Here is a 20,960-nt window from a genome sequence, read left to right as displayed (position 1 = left end):
CTCGATACAGAGGGCTCCTTATTGACAGCTCTGTTCGGGAATGCACACAAATCGACATAACAAATGTATGGGAAAATGTGAATGCTTCCAGTTTTCATTAATTTAAACTGTTTGGGCATTAGTGGATTGTATTGTATAGTACATCAAAGGAATCTTAGAGAATTTCCGATTCCATTGGTGTGCAAAGTCACCTTTTCTGAAAGACGTAGTTCTACGTCAAAAGTAGTTACGCCATTAATGGATGGCTCCGTTGTTTACCCACCGTGAACTCAAACCTCAATACATGCATACATGAGAGAGAGAAACGAATTCATTCTGAGGGGAATCGTTTCAATGTGCCTTGAAGTTTATTTGACGGTGAAGAACGAATTGAACATGGAACATCGTAGAGGAGATAGCTACGAAAACCTATATGAGATAGCTACGAAAACCCTGACTACCCTTAGTTGAATATGACTTTGCGTGCCCTGCTGTATTCACCCAGGATTTTTACGCGAGACATACGTACCTCGTGAAAAACCGCGTTAATTAGAAGTTCCGCGTAAAAACCGCGTTAATTAAAAAATCCGCGACATTTGGAAAATCCGAGTAAAAAAACCAGATCACCTAAAATCCACGTAAGAATCGGGATAGGATGCGGCACTAATTTCCGTCATAGGCTCTAAATTCTGTCACAAGCACTAATGATAGTTGGTTCGCGCCATGTGTCAAAATTAAATATGTAAAGTCTTCATTACAATTTTATCATGGAAAGAACCATAAACGAGCAACGCTTACAAATCTTTGAACTTTAGTTTCAAAATCGAATCACTGTTAAACATGTTTTTTTTGTTCTATCGAAATTATATTATTGTCTTTGACGATGAATGGCACTTGGTTCGATGAGCAGCCACAAGCAATATGGAAGCTGCAAATTTATCCCGAAAATTTACTGTTTGGTGTGGTTTATAGTCCGGAGGACTATGCATGGACAGCTTCGCTGTAATGAATGAATGGACAGTGAATCCCTACGCAACAGTAGTAGTAGCAAGTAGCTCCAAACATTTGATCCATGTGTTCAAAAATAAGATGGTATTGTGTTGTTTACGATTATTCCATCTTAATGAATCGCCAATCTGTTCTGAACGCGAGTTGAAAATAGAAATTCTGTTTATCACACTCGCATGATAACCAGTGCTGTTCCATTTTTCACACACAAAAGTGAGGAGTGAAACTTGTGAAACACTTTGCTTGTTGTAATCCCATTGCGAATAATCTGTTTTTGCCATTCGAGCGTTTTCCAGCACATCATCAACCGATCAATATTTTCTCAATTACATTAAAGCGTAACATAAAACTATGTACTCGCCTGCAGCGAGCAGAACTTACCCTGAGTGGTGCATTCGCCCTCCGAGCCGTACAGATCGACAACACCCTTGTCAACCTTGATACCGGCCAGAATGCCTTTCTTCTTCAGCAGATCGACCAGCGGAGTTCCGTCATCGGCCTTTTGGTACAGGGTTTCGTGGAACAGAATCACACCGGAGATGTTCTCCGACAGGCGGTCGTCGGCGGTGAACAACAGCTGACGGTACTGGCGGCGATTGTCCTCGTTGTTCTCAACGCCGATGTCCTGTGAACGAGATAATTTGCATGATTTACATGAGTCAAATCTATAGTATCGGTGATATTTACTAATTCGGGAAAAAAATTCACACAACCTTTTTTTTATAGCCAGATGGCAAAAGCCAAATGAGAAAATAAAAAAAAAACAAATATTTTCTGTACTGAATTTTCATACAGTAACGTATTCATTGGAAAAAGGACTAATTTCGGTTGGTGATGAACGAAACGAAAACTGTGAAACAACGCCGGATATAGCCGATCCGGCATTTACAACGACCTCTTTCTTCAGGAGAACGGCGAGAGCGTCGAAAGGAAGCCTGGCTCTGATTGTCTGACAGTGCAGCGCAACCGTAAAGTGCAGCAAAAGCAAGATATTTTAAAGATATTTTTATGCCGAAGCGTCAGTCTAGGCCGGCTGTGTTTGAGTAGCTGGCAATCACCCAGAAATGGCAGCTAGACGAAGTACCAAAGTCCCCCACAAACGGAGGATCTACTCCAATAATTTTGAGGCCAAACAGAGAAGCAGTTTGGCGATCAACTGCTTCTCTGTTTGGCCACGAAAAATCGGAAGAACATGCTGACAATTATCTTTTTCATCTATCATGGCTAGGGTTCCGGTCAACGATCGTAAGGCTGATCGGCAGGTCGTCGACTATTTTTTTAAGAAGACCCAATAAATGTAGCATTCGAGGAAAATTTAGTCCATCGAATTATCTTTTGTGGTTTTTTTCATCGAACTTAGTTATTTTTCCTGAATGCATCCGTTAGCTTTTTAATTGTTATCTTATTATTATTTTAAGGAATTATTTGGACACATGTGTATAATTAATTTCGAATTCATTTCTTTAATTTATTGCTTAGTAATTATTGACAAGGTACCCGATGGTCATTTGTCCCTGAATATTTAATACTCTGGAGATATTATGCGTATAGATTTTACTCGCATCAAAAATTCTTAGAAATATACCATTCGGTTTGGCGTTTCAACTGGACATTATGCCTATTGAATATTTTGATGTAATGTAAGATTGTTGTTTCATTCAGTGTATTCATATTTATCTTTCAAAAGTTCATTCTAATCAAAGAATTGATGTTTTCATCCCATAAACAATCACACTCTCGTATCACCGATCAGTAATCTCGTAGAAAATGTGTGGGATCACTTTGAGCGGGAATCCGGAAACAAAAAAAAAATTCAGCACAAGAGACAGTTTAAGGAGATGTCAATGAATGAAATACATTAGACATCTTCAACAACAACCCAAAAAATCTGGCCTTCTCGAAGACGGCCTGGGTTCTGTATGTTATGAAGTATCAACTTGGTATTATGGGTTCATCCTGCATGACTCACTACACTACATGATGGAATGAATATGAATGTTCTTGTTGATTGATTATCGATTACTTCTTCTCAGGAAAGTAATTGTACGAATAACTATTATGCTCTGTAGTTATAAATAAGACCGCTTCTATATTCAGCTAAATAATCTAGTCGAATCTTGTGTACTGCGAACTCTCTTATTTTTGTGTCTGGAAAAGTACTATTTTCCCCTCTTTGGGATATGATAAGAACAGCAGGTTCGTGTTTTTCAATTAATTGAATCCGCAATGTTGGTGATTTGCAACATCACAATATCAACCGATATCACGATCAATCGCCTAAAGATGGTGGAGTGACTTACACCAACAGTATGAGTAAATGCTGAGTATGTAGAATAATTCGATGTCGAATCCGAGGAGTTATAATGCTAGGAACCAATATTATTTAAATTTTACTACTGATCTAATTGTTTCATTATCTACTTGAATATTCGAATGCAGACATTTAGGTAGTAATAACCCTAAAAAACACAATTGCTTCTCTTTGTTCATTGTTCAGTACAGTGTACGAAAAATAGTAATTAGATGAGCAGTGTTTTAATGGTTTTTTATATTCATCTATTAGGAAACACTAAGTAATAAGACACTATCGTGACAGACATGTTTGGATTCTACAAAGAATGTGATTCAAATGTAGATTTAGCTAATAGCACATGATACTTATAATTGTTGATTTTCGAACGATGTATGAAAGCTGTATGGAACTATGTCTGTTATGTGGACAGTGATTTTTCGGAAACGTTTTTTCAGAATTGCTCAAATGTTTTCGAACAAAAAATGTTTGTTTGCATGTTGAGCAAACGTATTACATTGCGTAGGATGCAAAACGGCGAAAAAGTCGATTTTGTTCATTTTGTCGCTTACGTCTCCTATACAAACATGAGCAGTTAACATCTAGTATAACTCTAATGTACTTACAGCGAAACGCTTGCCACAAGTGGCAGTCGATTCATCGGCAGCCAAAATACCCTTGCCCGGGGCGACGATGGCTTTGGCAATGCGAGCCAGCTCCTCCTGGACATCCTTTGGTGGGTAGTTGAAGTAGGTAGTCATGATGTTTGGGTTGAGATTTGGATATCTAAAACAGATGATTTGGTTATTATTCCGTAATTTTGAAAATGTGGGAATATAAATTGCAGCGACGGTATTCTACATCTTGTAACAACTTTCGGTGATTAACGGTAGGTGTCGCTGCAAGGAGACATAACGCAAATGTGTCTCCACTAAAAAAGATAATCCTCTTTATTCCGCACCGCGAGTGACGAGGGATAGCAAAGTTTCTCGCTTTGTTCTGGAAATCTCCTTAGAGCCCTCGCAGACTGCAGACTTTTGTCGGCCGATAGATTGGAAGACTTAAGGCCGTTTTATATTATCAGGCACGTAGCGTAAACGGCAAATACCGACACCGGCAGACAAATACATGATGTATTCATATCATCAGGCATAGCAACTTCTCTGTACGGACCGGCAGCGCAGACGGAGCGAAGAAATGCTACTGGTGATTGAACCGATGTCGTGCCGAAGAGCGACGAACGCACCCACACCACGAACTACATGGGTGCTACTCAACCATGTAGTTCGTGCCCGGCACCGGCAAAATATTCTTTTCGAGAATTCCTTCATGCATTTGTCTGAAGCGTGCTGTGTATGCCCGGAGCCGTTCCGCTATATATACGCATACACATTTGAAACATACGCAATAATATTTGTCTTGCATGAAACGTGTCGTGCCGGTTACGCTACGTGCCTGATAATATAATATTACCTTTAATCAGTACGGAGCGATATGCATATGCGCACACTACCCCGATTCAGTACCGGCCAATATAAAAGTTTGATGGGCTTCCCGATTGCATTTAAACTATTCGGTCGGTCAACTATCGGCCGTCCGTTTAATCAGTACTGGCTAGCATCGATCTACGCACACACGACGAGTGTTGATCGGCCGACAGCTCAATTCGCTCTCAATTTTGACATCTGACATACGTGCCGTGCCAATCACTGAGAATGGGATGCACCCAATGCTCTCTGACTCTCTTTTTAATTTTTCTTACACCGTTCTCTTCTCCGTTGTCAAACACAAATTAAATACAATCTTTCGAGAATATTCGACCGACCGGCTAGTGTGCGCACTTTTTACTAACCCGACTGTTTGGTTGGTTTGGTGTGCGCACTAGTAACCCAACCCGACCAAACTATCGGCTGAAAAAAAGTCTGCAGTGTGCGGGGACTGTTACTTATTAGCTCCTCCCCTTTATTCCAGGCGGCGAATGACGTGATATGAGTCAAGGTGTTCCCGTAGGTGAATGGCGTGACTATAGTTTGTCACTTAGATGAGAATTGAGGGGCTCAGAATGCAAGGGGTGTAAGTGACTTGATCGATTTCTCTTCATCAACTTTTTATTTAGTTAATAACTCTGCAAAACTGCAAAAACTTTCCAATTTAAGTTTGCTGTAAAATCCGATAGATGAGGTTCTGACCTATTTTCCACATTGGTAAATACAGCTGGGAATGTATTTGTAGCTAAGTTATGACCCAAAGAGAGAGTCGATGTAGAGAAATCGATCAAATCACTTACACTCCTTTCATTCTAAGCCCCTCAAATGAAGTCGCGTCCTCATATGTTATCGACTCGGGTTTCAAATAGGAGCTGAAAAGTAGGGTGGCATCCACAATAATGTGAAAAACTTTGCTATCTCACGTCATTCGCCGCTCTGAATAAAGGACTCTATTTGATACCCGAGTCGATAACATATTCGATAACACGACCCCAAATCTCATCTAATGACCTTCGGGAATACTGTGACTTGAACCATCTTAGGTCATATGCCGCGCGGAATAGAGGGGGACATGCAACGTTCGATGACGTAACCACGAATGATGATGGCGCAGTCACGTATTTCGTGAATCAAAAATCAACACGGGAGGAAGGTATATTAAACCACAAATAAGAAGAAACGAGTTATCTGAGTATACGAAATAAAACATCTTTTTTTCGCCTTTTTGTTTATCCGGAGCAACCACAGTAAACTTAACTTACTGTATTTCAATTGCGATATTTGTTCATTTTAATTTTAGGGGCATTGTAATCTCTCACAGATTTTCTAAATTGAATCAAACATTTATTTACATATCATGTTAAAGCGGGCTCGGTTTTCTATAACATACTTCTTTACAAATTTGTATGACAGAAATTATATTCGTGTGAATGAAAAATATTCGATTAACGGCTACCTGATCCGTTCGTGGAAAAGTAAGTTCTCTCTACTTTTGAAATATTCCGCTGACCCGCATAGAGTTCTGTCTGCGACTTATTTGTGTCGCGATTGAACGACCCGAAGAAGGAATAAGCGCGAAAGAATGTATAATGAAACCAGTTTCATTCCATTTGGTGCCGCGCCGAGATACGGATAAAAGACCCAAACGAGCAAAACACGTTTGTCAAGAACAAAGTGTGTGTGTTGATGTGTTGGAGGTGTGTTATCTTTCGCTGTCGATTTTTTTATTTGGACAACGTTGTATTTATGTTTCGTCGCTACTAGCAGCTTCGAGTGCATATCGGCGTTTTTCGTTGCCAACCGGCATAACCATGTGCGTTGCGATTAGGATAGACGACTGTAAAGAGCTCCTGTAGACGATTTGCTGAGTGAGACAAGCACAACAAGCACGAATATACGTATGCAAAAAAAGCACTTAAGTCGAACTCTTTATTAAAAGAGCAAAGCGCTAAAATTATAAAAAGATCAACAGGATGTCCAGTCTGTCCAGCCGACCAGTCTGAACATGACGAAAAACTCAATTTTACAGTAAAATTTTAACTAATTTTGAAAATTTATTGAATCTACTACAAAAATTTGACTCAGATGAACTTGACAAGAACAAATTCAATGCTTTGGGAAGCTTTCAGTGTTGCAGAAATGATACCTCTATATCTAAACTAGGCAAAATCTAAAATTAATCACAGGTTTCGTCAGACCCTGTCAGAACACCTTTAGGGCATAATAATAATTTAAAAGCAAGAAAGTAACGTATTGAGGCTTAGAAAGTGTAAATTATTTCGTTTGATATGTTCTTAACATGTTTATAAATAGAGAAAAATGCAGATCATATCATTCACGATAATTTACACAAAAATTTTACGAGTAGAAAATTAATAGTAATTTCACAAAAAAAAACATGAACAAGTTGTTGTTAGAAAAAGTTTTTTCCTGTAGCAGTGTCCTTCTTCCAATGTAAGGATGACTTGTTGGTAGCTGTATGGGCTATTCACGCATTATGTTTCAGAATTTAAAAAAAATACGTTTGCGAGAAAAAATAATTTTGATTTTCAAAATATTTTTTTTCCAGCAAGATTTTTTTTTTAATTTGAAAAGATTAAGATTTTTAACATGAAAAAGCTGTTGTTAGAAAAACTCTTTTCTAGCAGCAGTGCCCTTCTTCTGATGTATGGATGACTTGTTGGTATTCGTATGGACTATACTAAATCTTTTATTTCATTTTTCAAAATTTGTTCCACATTTTGAAATTTAAATAATTTCCTAAATTTTGTTTTTTGACAAAAATTGAGTAGGTCTTATAGTTTTTAGGGTAAAACTTTTCGAAAAAAAGTTGAAAAAAAAACTCTGGCTCAAAAACTATAAGACCTTCAAAATCTTGGTCAGAGAATGAAATCTTCGAAATTGTTCTAGTTCTCATTAAAAAAAATATCAAACAAATATTGAAAAATAAAATTTTTGGAAAAAAAGATTTAGAAAATTCATTTTCCTCAAAAACGTATTTTTTTAAATTTTGATAAAAGTTGTATGAAGAGTCCATACGAATACCAACAAGTCATCCATACTTCAGAAAAAGGGCACTGCTACTAGAAAAAAGGTTTTCTAACAACAGCCTTTTCATGTTTTCTTTGTAAAATTACAATTAATTTTTTACTCGTATCATTTTCATGTGTGAATTATCACGATTGATATATTTTAGAAACTTTTTTCTATTTAGAAACATGTTAAGAACATTTCAAACGCGAGATCTGTGACACAAAAATGTTACGGGTAAAACATTATTTATTCAGGAGTCTCCATGCAAAAAATGCCATATAAAGTAGAACCTCGATTATCCGCGGAATAGTCTGGCTAGGTTACCGCGGATTACGAAAATTGCGAATAACGCAATTAATGACTAAAAAAGAGATGCAAACAATATATTTCAGCAAGATAACTATGTTTTATCAATATAGAAACCATTCAACTATCCATCCGTAAGGTCGTGTACACCAGTAGTCAAATAATGTGAAAGTTATGACAAAAACAAAAGAGCAAAAGCCTACCACTAACTGATAAAGTCCGTAGAATTACTATGGAACTCGCTTTCGCGGATAATCGAGGTTCCACTGTATTCCAGAAACTTCAAAAGGTAGAAAGTTGATATTTGCGTCAAAAGTCCACATTGTAATAAGATTTTAAATTTTGTCGAGAACATAAAGTATGGGCTAGTCATTGAATTTTTTTTTTGAGAACTTGAGATTTTGAGAAAAATTAATTACATTTTTCAAAATATTTTTATTAGTGTATTTGTTTTCAGTTTTAGATATTTTCCCATGAAAATTTAAACAATTTCATACATTTTACTCTTTGATTAGGAAGGAAGGAAGGTATTGAATTAGAGAGACTTTAAACTCTGAGAGTTCATTCGTCTCTTATTTCTTTGATTAAAATTTTGTAGGTCTTATAACTTTTGAGTAAGAATTTTTTGTAAAAATATAAGAAAAAACTGTGGCCCTTTTCAAATAGTATTCCAATAATGTTTGGCTATGAGGAACCAGGCTATGTGTCAAATTTCAATCCAATCAGATGATGATTTCTGATCAATAAAAATCCATAAAGCAATAAATAAATACTGTCACGGGCATTCTAGTCACATGACCAGCTGCTACCTTCTTCTACCTTGTTCTACTATGAGTCATTGAGATAGTTATCCGAAGGACAAAATCAGATGTTTGAGCCACACTACAATTACTGTTTGTCGAATAAATTGTATGCTTCATCGCACTATGAATTGAAAGCGCCACTTCCTCTGTATGCAGTACAAACAGTTTGGATAGGAATCAAACAACAAACCAAAATGTTAAAAATGTCCGTCAGTCGAAAATGTTAGTTCATAAAATCTTTTCTGCGTATAAAAATAAATGTAAAGTTTTTTTTCAAATGCAGTGAGGGGCTATTGAAGATATGAATGACTCATATCGTAAATTTTTAAGATGCGTATAACTGCCAAGGTCATCTGAATGTCGGATAGTGTCTTGGAAATTTTTCTGTGCACTATTTGAAATTCTAGGTACAAACAAAATATACCTCTAAGTGCGGTAGAGGAAAGCATCCGTCCACAATGTTGGTAATTTGTGGGAATAATACTTTTGTATAATTCCAACAATCCTAAATCGAACTAATAAGAGCCATGAACACAGAGAAAAACTGTTTTTGACGCGCAATCTTTCTGAAACATTGAAGTCAGTTTGTTATAGCAGATAATACGTTGGAAAACCGGTAGTAAACAAACTATTTTTAAACCTAGTCAACGAGAATCACATGTTTTGGCAACGTTAACTATAAAACGTCGCCATCATTGCAAGTGAAAGTGAAATGCATGCGATACGTAATCATTCATTCAATATTTTATCTGCCCATGTATTGTGCTCAGCTGTGCTTACGTAACCAGAATATCTATAGTTTGTAGTATAGGAAATACGACAATCCAAAGTGCTTTGGCAAACACATCATGAAAAGCACAAGTTGTGTTTCAAATCAATCACCTATACCAATTGAAACGTTTTATTTCGCTGAGAGCAAAGAAATGCACTTTGTTTGACATTCAAGACACACATTGTATCACATGTACCCAAAGAATTCCCAATATGTGCGCAGAAGCCTGTGACGGACCTGCGTCTTAATTGTGAACCCATCCTACGATGGGTCACACTCAAGGACAAATTTGCTTGAACGCACCAAAAGATATTTGTTTGAGGCTGAAAATGTAACAAACGTGTTTTTCCAACAAAATCGCACATTCTATCAAGAATTCTGATGATTACGTGATGTGTTACAGAGTGCCCCGTGTGAGCTGGCTGAAATGCTGAAAACACAACGTCATGATCAAAGTTCTTGAATGTACTGCCATCTCCGATTTGGCCCTATCAGTACAGTAATGTTTGTTAAATAAGAGATAAGAAATATTCTGGCATAGAAATGAAGAGCGTCCGAAAATCCAAAAGCGTAATTAAAGTTGACCCAAGGAGGTCGTAACTTCTGCTATCTCTCTAACGTATTTTCGCTTGGTTACGTTTTCGTCTGTCAGCAGAAGGCTCGTCCATACGATCCAAAAATACGAATAAAGCTTATCAGTAAATATTTTGGTACAAAAACGAATCAGTACAAAATGGAAAGTTTTGTGTCTGGTCACAAAACATCCCCGAATACGGATGTACAAAAAATTGATTCCTCTATGCCGAAACAATAATTCTCGCGTAACTTTTGAAAGGGACCTATCTGCTTTGATCGATTCTCTTCACTGACTCTCTCTTTCGATAACCACCTCCTTGCAAACCGATTTTGCGCCAGTTTTGTCACATCGTTTGATAAACGGGGAAATACTTTCACCGCTGAGTTATTAACGAAAGAGAAAGTCAATAAAGAGAATCGATCAAAGCAGATAGGTTCTTTTCCGAAGTTACGCGATAATTCTCCACATGATTCTCATGACTGCGCAGAATCCATTTGGTGGTCCATACGAAAGGTTTTTCCGACACATTGAAAGATTTAACTTTCCATCAGAATTCTAATCATTTCAATATTGTTTGAAAAACTTAGCCAAACACTCTGAAAGGTGTACCGACGATGTTCAAAGGTCATACGAATGGTAAGTTCGATGACACCCACCCGCAAGCTGGAAGTTAAAGTGGGGACACTCTCCCAGCGCCACCCACCCACCGCGCGGGTTTCAACATACGAGATCAGCCTGTGCTAGTGAAGGTTAAAACAATGTCAGATTACTTAACGATGTAAATCGCAATTATCACTGGATACCACCGAAAATTTCCACCATCAACACTGAGTTCCAGGTGACATAAACAATTCCATCACACAATAGTTGCAGACAAAACTATAGCCACACTATTCGATCAATTGTAGTTTTCCCAGTTACATCACAAACGAGATAATGGAACATTCGCATCGATTTCCGGTTGAATGATCGCAACACTCTACCAATTATTCACCGAAAAAACGTATTACATATTTCATAAACTAATGTTCACCACAAATGAAATCTATATTCACAAAGTTAAAGGAAGTAAGTAGTCTACTTACAAGTCACCAAAACGAGAGCAAAATCGTACGACCTTTACTGGAAGGCGTGCACACACAATATAACTGAGTCGACCGAAGGCGAACAGTATTTCGAGTCGGAGCGGAGCGCCCAAGGTCGAATGAAGGTCGTGGATGACAAATCGCTGACGATAACTAGCGGCCAAATGGTGCAACTCGCTGACGGTTACGCTTCGGTAACTGCTGGCTGCGTTAGGACGGTGACATCTGGTGGGGTGAAATGGTAGCGCGAGCTGTGACGGGTGTTACGAAAGTTTATATCGTGTGATGGAAAGCTTCTGGTGCTGGCCGATATGAGTGAAGGTGAAAATGAAACCTAGAGCTTCAATGTTTCTTCCCTTCCCCATCTAGTAGGGGTAGTGGGAGCAAAGTGGTTACGTGGGCCAAAGTGGTCACCTGCTTGTTTGGTAGTTGAGCTACAATATTCTTCGAAAAACGAAAATTGTAGTGGTATGCTGCCCATGTTTGTATAGGAGACGTAAACGACAAAATAAACAAAAGCGACTTTTTCGCTGCTTCGCATTCTACACAATGTAATACGTTTGCTCAACATGCAAACAAACATTTTTTGTTCGAAAACATTTGAGCAATTTTGAAAAAACGTTTCCGAAAAATCACTGTTTGTCCGCATAACAGACGTAGTTTCATACAGCGTTCATACTTCGTTCGAAAATCAACAATTGTCAGTACAGGTCGGACTCGATTATCCGGAGTATTAATTTTTTTTCACTCCGGATAATCGAATCCTCCGGATAATCGAGTCAAAAAATTTTTTTTCTTTATTTGTTTTTTTTTGCATGTATTTTTCGGTTTTTGAAAATAAAAGAGGAATATGATTCTTGAATTATCCCCTTGAAGTCAGAAAACACCTTTCTCACATGAAAAAACATAATTTATCCAGATTCTCTCAGGAGGTGATAGACGATCATATTTGATGAAAAAAATCCTCCTACGCATATGTTCGAATTTCAACAATGACAGAATTACAGAACTTTTATTTTGTTTCGGACTCTGTTGCTTCAAACTGGCTCTACATTAAAAAGTACGCTACGGAGGACGATTCTGATGCTTTCATTTGAAAGATGAGAAAATTTAGTACAGGACATAGTAGTGGAACAACTAAACTAGTGATTTTTAATAACATTTTGGATGTGAAACACTTAATAGTTAAAAATTTTTAATGTGTTATTATTAATTTTCTCCAAAAAAATTATATTAAACTAGATTGTTTCTATCAATTAAAATGAAGTTCTTTAACCGCTCCACAATTTGTTCTTTGACACACAACTTCTATGTTTCCTAATTTTGCTGCAATATCGATATAAACAATTCCTGTTTAAAATTCATGCAAAATCTTCAAAAATCACGATTTTACCCCACTGTACATGTGATAGCCACTTAAACTTCACCTTAACGTTGAAAGGTTACATTTCTTCATGAAATAAGCCATATTAGAAATATAAAAAAATATTTTTTTCCAAACTGAATATAATCGAGTCTAAAATTGTATAAAATCGAATCACATATAATCAAGTCCGATCTGTACTGTATTCTATTAGTCGAATCATTTCATTTGATACCAATATTGAGGGGCAAAAACTACATAGTCGACCATTTTGTGGCGGCGACCTTTTCGAATTTATGTTGTTCATAGTGTAATGTAGTCTGCAAATCAAGCCATTCAGCCATTTTTTTTTTTGCGGCGGCCAAATTGAATTTTTCAAGATCATGGAATACGCAGTTTTATAATGACAGTAGAATTAAATGTATGTTCCAAATTTCAAATCAATCATTCAACAGGAACGGGGCCAATTTTTTATTAATGTGGGTCAACCCAACAAACATTCAAACATACATTGAAACAGGTCAAGCTGAATGAAACCATTCAAAAAGTAATTAGTTGTTTGGGGACTGCGGTCATCTTGAAATTGGATTTTTCAATATCTGCTATGTTCTACTAGTTGAGAACTTTATTTTTGATACATTTTTTGGGCATTTTTCATAAATAACTATGTTCTATCAGTCAAGCCTTTTCAATTTATGCCCATATTGATGGGGTTCTGAGAAAATAGGAAATTCGCCATTTTGTAGTGGCCGCCATCTTAGATTTGCATTTTTCATAAAAAACTGTATTCTATTAGTCAAGCCCTTTAGTTTGATACCCATATTGATGGGGTTGTGAAAAAATATACATTGCGCCATTTTGTGGTGGTGGCCATTTTGGATTTGAATTTTTCATAAATAACTGTATTCTTCTAGTCGATCCCTTTCATTAGATACTCATATTGATAGGGTTCTGAGAAAATATTTAATCCGTAATTTTTTAGTGGCCGCCATCTTAGATTTGCATTTTTCATAAATGACTGTATTCTACTAGTCAAGCCCTTTCATTTGATACCCATATTGATGGGGTTGTGAAAAAAATATACATGGCGTCATCTTGCGGGCGCGGCCATTTTGGATTTGCATTTTTCATAGATGACTGTATTCTACTAGTGAAGCCCTTTCTTTTAATACCCATATTGATGGGGTTGTGAAAAAAAATATACATGGCGCCATTTTGTGGTGATGGCCATTTTGGATTTGAATTTTTCATAAATAACTGTATTCTACTAGTCAAGCTCTTTCATTTGATACCCATATTGATGGGGTTCTGAGAAAATATGAAATCCGCCATTTTGTAGTGGCCGCAATCTTGGATTTGCATTTTCCTAAATAACTGTGTTTTACTAGTTATGCCCTTTCTTTTGATACCCTTGTTAGCTATTCAATGATGAATTATTATACAAACTTTCCGAAAATCAAAAATAAAATACTCCGGATAATCGAGTCTAAAATTCCGGATAATCGAATCCCGGATAATCGAGTCCGACCTGTATTATGTGCTATAAGCTAAATCTACATTTGAATCACATTCTTTGTAGAATCCAAACATGTCTGTCACGATAGTGTCTTATTACTTAGTGTTTCCTAATAGACGAATATAATTACTGTTTTCTGTACAATTGTGTGCAATTATGTTTTTTAATGTTATAATTACCTAAATTTCTGCATTTGAATCTTCAAGTAGATAATAAAACAATCAGATCAGTAGTAAAATTAAAATAATATTGGTTCTTAGCATTATAACTCCTCGGATGCAATATTGAATTATTCCACATACTCAGCATTTACTCATATCGTTGGAGTAAGTCACTCCACCATCTTTATGCGATTGATCGTGATATCGGTAAATCATGTTGCTAAAATTACCGACATTGCAGATTGCCTTTACAAATTCAATTAATTGAAAAAACACGAACCTGCTGTTCTTATCATATCCCAGAGTATTCGGGAAAAAAGTACTAGTAGACTCGCAACAAATCCAGAGCACCTTTCCCAGACATTTCACTAAATTTCTTCCAAACCTTTTTGATTTTATCCGATAACAACTGAAACTACCGACAGAGACGTTTTGACTATTATCGGAATTGAACATACTAACGCTACAAACAGAGCAACCTGGTGATTACGTCTAGCTATGCGGACAAATGTTCATTGAAACGATTGATTGTCCGCATAAATAGACGCAAGCATTTTCCAAATGCAAAACATACGTTATAGTCCGCAAAATCACCTAGGCCCTCTTTATGCCGATCATATCCTTCAACTGGACAGATAATTTCATCGGAAATTTGCATGGCTATGCTTGTAGGCCAAAAAACAACAAAAATGCGTTTTCCCAACACTAATGGTGTTGTCGATTACGTCTCCTATGCAATCATGGGCAGTATGGGGCACAGGAAATGGACATGTTCCTTATGGTGAAAGAACAGGGGAAATGGGAGGAATTCCCCTGACCTTTTTATTGGTTTAATGAAACTTGAAAGATGTTTGAAGAGAACAAATCAATATTTTACATAGCACCAATCATAGCATAGAATATAAGCACTTGCAAGAAGAAATCATGCATGTTACTTCTACCGATCATTATCGATTGATCAGCATCCAAATATGATTGAACAAACACGTTTTGGACGTCAAATACGAGCTATTTAATATGTTCGTCGCCCATATGAGTGACTAGAGATTGGCAAAACAGTTCACTTTGATGAACGGCTCAGTCGCTAACTGTTCATAGACAGCTATCATACCCTAGCATTGATATCGTTGGGCTTTTTTTATTTGTATGGAATTTATATATTTCAATTCACGGGAGAAATAAAAGGTACTTCTTCTTTAACACTTAGACGGCCATGAGTGTCGTACTGCACTCAAAAAATATTTCGCTGGGGCCATGAGTGCAGCACTGCACACGCGAAATCTTCCAAAGTTTCAAACGTGTGCGCTCTACTCAGGGTATCAGGTGATTATTTCAAATGTATCCACATGGTACGTAAAAATGTCTTCACATTGAAGTTTATTTCAATAAATGTGAACAAAGAATATATTTTACAACTGCGAACTAAATTTCATGAGTTTAGAAATGATAATTAGCCTGATCTACCGTTGATTGAGTGAATATCGCCCCGGTTTTTCCAGAAAAACGGAACCGTGATAACTCAATTTGTTTATTTCAGTTTTGAAGTTTTGGTTGTAGCTCAAACTATACTCATAAAACTGATTAATGAAACTGTGTGTAACCGGAAAACCTTCGTTTGGTGAAGTGGTCATTTGAAAGGTTAATCTATTGTATAATACAGGTCCAAATTAATAAAAATACAATGTCATATTCATTCAAATTTTCTAGTGGAAATGAACTAATGTCTTCTAGAGCCATTAGAGGTCTCTCGTTGTTGAGGTTGAGGTAACCATTGAGGTTTATCCGAGGTGTGAATATTGCTAGTTGAACACTAAAAAACCGAGACAATAGTCTTTGTTGATTACTAAGAACGAAAGTAAACTAGTGACAGTGATAAAAAAGCGATCGAACGACACAGATACAAACGCCCTACTTCTTTTGACGATCTTTCCGGTCAATCGTTTGAAATTCTTGAAAATAATATCGCTCAAAAATTCACATACGCTTTCATACCGAAATGTTTTCACATATTTCATGATGTCTTCAAAATGTCTTCACAAAATCAAATGTCTTCACAGTAAGTCAAATGTCTTCAAAATGGAGACATGTCTTCAAACCTGGCATCCCTGACTTCAATACAAGTTTTACGTTAAAAATAATGTGTTTTTCGTTTTCCACTGGCCTCAATACATAGTAGGACACTTCGATATCATAGTTTGGCATCATTGCTTGTATTATTCTACCAATTACAATTTATCACTGCCCGAAATGCTCCGAAAAGTTTTTATGTCTGGATTGTTTTAATAGAAGACATTTTACGAGTTTGAAATAATGTTATAAAAAATGTAATTTCGAAAAAATAAATTGTTTTATTAAGATTTTTATCGATATTTTACTCGTTTACTTTGAGTTGGGGCCGCGTGTGCAGTACTGCACACGGGTAGTTTTTACCCTTATATGGCAGATGGGGATGAAATTTTATGCTAGACGGGTTCCCTGGCACCATCTAGTATAAGAGTCAACCATTGGGCCCTCCAGGTTTTTACGAACTTTTTGACCAAAACACCATGGCCGTCAAAGTGCTAAAGTCGCAAACTGTATGTGAAAATATCTTATCAGCCGACAATAGTATATGACAGGGCCCGAAATCTTCGATGGTGAAAAATGAAGACCGACTCTACTCTCCGTAGCTTCGCTTCGAATAGAACTGCTTCAGCAGTCAACAAAAAGTGACTTGACTAGTGTTGACTAGCGAGGATAACTGGTGAACAAGTCCAGTCATTGGTTATTTTAACCGACGCGTTTAATGAATAAAAATCTGCCTCTTCAATCAACTGACTTCAATCCAAACTTCCATTTCCCCCTGATACTAATTTTATACCAGCTTACGCAATCTTATTTTTACGTCCATATAAAGAGGAACGAAAACATGATTTCTGATGCAAAAAAAATACCTCATCAACGGACGGTTTATTGTCTACCCATCGTGAATTAAAATCAACGAAGATAGACATTCATCGAGTGTGCTAGAAAGGTCCTCGCGTTAGGATTAGTAAATAACGAACAAAATAGCGCACACATACTGCACGCTCTTTTATACGTGTGAGTAATTTTCTTGTACGATACAAAATAATCTAGCTCACCTGTAGCGTATGTCAAACCACGTTGAACTCGAGCATCGATGCATGCACACGTACATGGGAGAGGCAAAGAGAGGAACGAATTCGTTCTGGGGGAAGTCGCTTCAAAATGCAATGAGGACAATTGGACTGAGAAGAATGAAATGATATAGTTGAGTCGGTAGAGGGAGATAGCGACTAAACGCCCGACTGATCGTTTAGTCGTTTTCGCGGAGAAACTGCGTGGAGAAGCTAAAAGTCATTACTAACTGACTACGGATATAGTCAGTCAGATAGTCAGCTGACTACTAGAGGCGAATGAACTGCAAAGTTTAAAGCCTCTTAAAAACAAAGAAAGAAGAAGAAGCTGACTATCCTCAGTTGCCTATGACTATGCATAGCTCTGGTTACAATAGTTAATTTTTTATCAAAGGAAAATATGTGTTCTTCCACATGTAAGGATTATGTTCTCTGAAGTTGGAGTCGATTCGTTGACTAGTTTCCACGGCCTTATAAAGGGTTAAGGTATCTCTTGAGAAGAGGAAAAAAATCAATATTAGGAGAGCGCAAGGTCAGGAGAATACGGAGAGTGTGGAATTGATTCAAACCTCAGGGTTTTCAGAGCTTCTTCAGTTGCACGTGAAGTGTGTGGACAAGTTTTGTTGTGTTGCAAGATTATTGGCGCCAGGTTGCCTCTGAGACGACAAACTCGCTGTTGAGCGATTCGGCGGCTAATTTTGCATAAAATTTTCGACGATTTTGCGTCTGGGCAGTGATTGGATGTCCGCTGCGTGTTTTGTCAACAATTATGGCGTTTCCAGGTTGGCAACCACGAAATTTTATTACCCATCGAATCACAGTAGACCCACAGTCACAAAAAACAGCCTGTAAACAACGTCGAATCTCCCTAGGATTCACTTTCTCAACAGTTGAAAATTCGATGACCGCGCTGACATTGGGATTGGGCTATCTTTATAAAAAGATCGATCTTCTCGAATCGATTTTCCAAACGGCGTAGGGATCGATCCACTGATTAAATCGGTATCAAAGAATCGATCTTTGAAAAATCCAAACCTTTTTTCCAATTTATCTACTCATTCTAAAGAAGTGTCGTCTTTCCTTTGACACGTTGGGTGCCATGGTTTTATAGTGACTGTATGGAAATGTTTAAACGTATTAGGGCCATCGTTTCTTAACGTAGTGGAAGGTATTTTTGTTCGAAAGGGAATGTTTATAAGCTTATATGCTTATATTAGTTACCTTTTTATCATATGTTACACTGACAGTGACCGTTTTCCAGGTCAATAGTTTTGTGCCGTCAAGGAGTGGTTTTTTTAAATACGTGAATTGCATTATATAAGCATTATTGGAAATTCAACAACATGCCAGTTCTAAAAGACAAAATTTCGCCTGGAATTGATGTCAACATCTAGTTCAGTGTTCCTATGAGCCACTGGTTACAGTACATCTCCTCAGTAACTGCCACTAGTTCTGTCTCTGTCAGAATTTGTACTGAAGTTTGAAAAAAATGTTAGGTGGTCTTTGGTGAGATTGAAATCGATGTAAACTGAAAAACAAATCGAAAAACAGAAAGTGGGTTATATCTATGGTATAACTGCAATGGTGACGTAGGACTATCGTTGATTCAGTGATCCTTTGTTTGAAGTTGAATCTGAATCCATTCTGAATGAATGAATAAATGAATATTTGGGGGACTTCGAAAACGAGAGCGTTACGTTGGAGGTACAAGGTTTTATGCATCCAATATTGGATACGAAAATATCCTACTGATGGGGAAGAATAATCTTCAGAAGCTATCCTGTTAATTGCGATTGATTGAAAAATCACAAAACCAAATGTATTTGGTCACAGTGTTACATGGATAGAAAACATTGAAATAAACTCTTTCACATGAATGTAATTTTAAATTCCCAGAGGAACTGGCAGATTATTTTCAGTAACGATTAGATATTTGCACATTTTCCTCGATACTGGAAGCCCACCAGTGGTTAATGCTAACTCGATAAACATCTGTTAATAGCACTTGATTGAAACATATTTGGTCACAGTGTTACATGGATAGAAAACATCAAAATAAACTCTTTCACATGAATGTAATTTTAAATTCCCAGAGGAACTGGCAGATTATTTTCCGGATCTTTCTCGATGCTGAATGGCATCCAAACGGAAAGAATTCCGTGCGTGTATGTGTGTGTGTAGCGGCTGCTTCGATGGTCACCTTCTCTTCTCCTGAAGGATCGGCTTCTCTGCGCTCCCTCACAGTTTCAAACAAACTGCTTGCGTTTCAGGGCAGATCTCGATCCTTCGCCGTCCAGCATCCTCAGCAACGATGTTGTCTTGTCGATGTCCTCACGAAAAATGAATGCGTCTCAGGTAAGGTAAGGTATTGTATAATAGAGACTTTTTTTTTATTCTTTTTTTGAGAGGCTTTCAGCCTCCTGGGCTGGTTCGCCTAAATAATAGAGACTTTAAACTTTTGCAGTTCATTCGTCTCTAGCCTTGAGAAAGGCCCTTTGAAAACTCTAATCTACTCCAGCGCTACCACCTCCACCCTCTTGCCTTGAGAAAGGCACTCGATCCCTCGCCGTCCAGCTCGTCCAGCAACGATGTTGTCCAGTCGGTGTCCACACAAAGAAATGAATGCGTCTCACCACCAGAATATCGCTTAAGTATGCTTTTTGTGAGTGATTGAATCGAGAGAAGGCGTGGTTTACGATGGCAATTTGGAAGGCAAACTAGAGGGGAATGAACTCTCTGAGCTCGGAACTTTCGGCGACTGAGCAATAATCGATTGCGGGCGCATACAATATTGGATACGGAAATATCCTACTGATGGGGAAGAATAATCTTCAGAAGCTATCCTGTTAATTGCGATTGATTGAAAAATCACAAAACCAAATGTATTTGATCACAGTGTTACATGGATAGAAAACATTAAAATAAACTCTTTCACATGAATGTATTTTTAAATTCCCAGAGGAACTGGCAGATTATTTTCAGTAACGATTAGATATTTCCACATTTTCCTCGATACTGGAAGCCCACTTGATTGAAACATATTTGGTCACAGTGTTACATGGATAGAAAACATTGAAATAAACTCTTTCACATGAATGTATTTTCAAATTCCCAGAGGAACTGGTAGATTATTTTCCGGATCTTTCTCGATGCTGAATGGCATCCAAACGGAAAGAATTCCACGCGTGTATGTGTATGTGTGTAGCGGCTGCTTCGAGATCTTCCCGGGGAACCGTTTGTGGCATCACTCTCCTCTTGATGGATTCATGTCTGGCCTAAGGTGCACAAACAGGCTCTTGGTGACACCGTTCATCCGCGCTTTCATGATAAACGAAGAGCTTCACCACAACAGCGACAACATGCTCCAATCGCTGTTCAATTAGAACTGAGTGGATTTCCGAGCGGCGCTCGCTTATATACCGATTGGTGATTTCAATAGCCTG

At 37.5% G+C, this 20,960-nt stretch overlaps 1 protein-coding gene across 3 annotated transcripts in view; it reads right to left on the bottom strand.

Annotated features, from left to right (window-relative positions):
- The window catches only part of LOC129773126 (fructose-bisphosphate aldolase-like), a 609,238-nt gene that overhangs the window by 30,933 nt on the left and 557,345 nt on the right, over positions 1–20,960 (bottom strand). For 2 of the 3 annotated variants that reach the window (XM_055776692.1, XM_055776689.1), the window contains exons 1-3: positions 11,341–11,491; positions 3,904–4,063; positions 1,369–1,612 (exon numbers count right to left, since the gene is read on the bottom strand). In XM_055776692.1, coding sequence (XP_055632667.1) covers positions 1,369–1,612; positions 3,904–4,038 — 379 coding nt within the window. In that variant the 5' untranslated portion in view covers positions 4,039–4,063; positions 11,341–11,491. Of the gene's footprint in view, positions 1–1,368; positions 1,613–3,903; positions 4,064–11,340; positions 11,492–20,960 lie in introns of those variants that run through there. The other variant, XM_055776691.1, reaches the window with a different exon arrangement.

The sequence above is a fragment of the Toxorhynchites rutilus genome, chromosome 3 (genome assembly GCF_029784135.1).
Source record: "Toxorhynchites rutilus septentrionalis strain SRP chromosome 3, ASM2978413v1, whole genome shotgun sequence".
In the NCBI taxonomy this organism is placed as follows: domain Eukaryota; kingdom Metazoa; phylum Arthropoda; class Insecta; order Diptera; family Culicidae; genus Toxorhynchites; species Toxorhynchites rutilus.
Note: the sequence above shows the minus strand (reverse complement) of the source record. Positions and strands in the feature narration are given on the sequence as shown.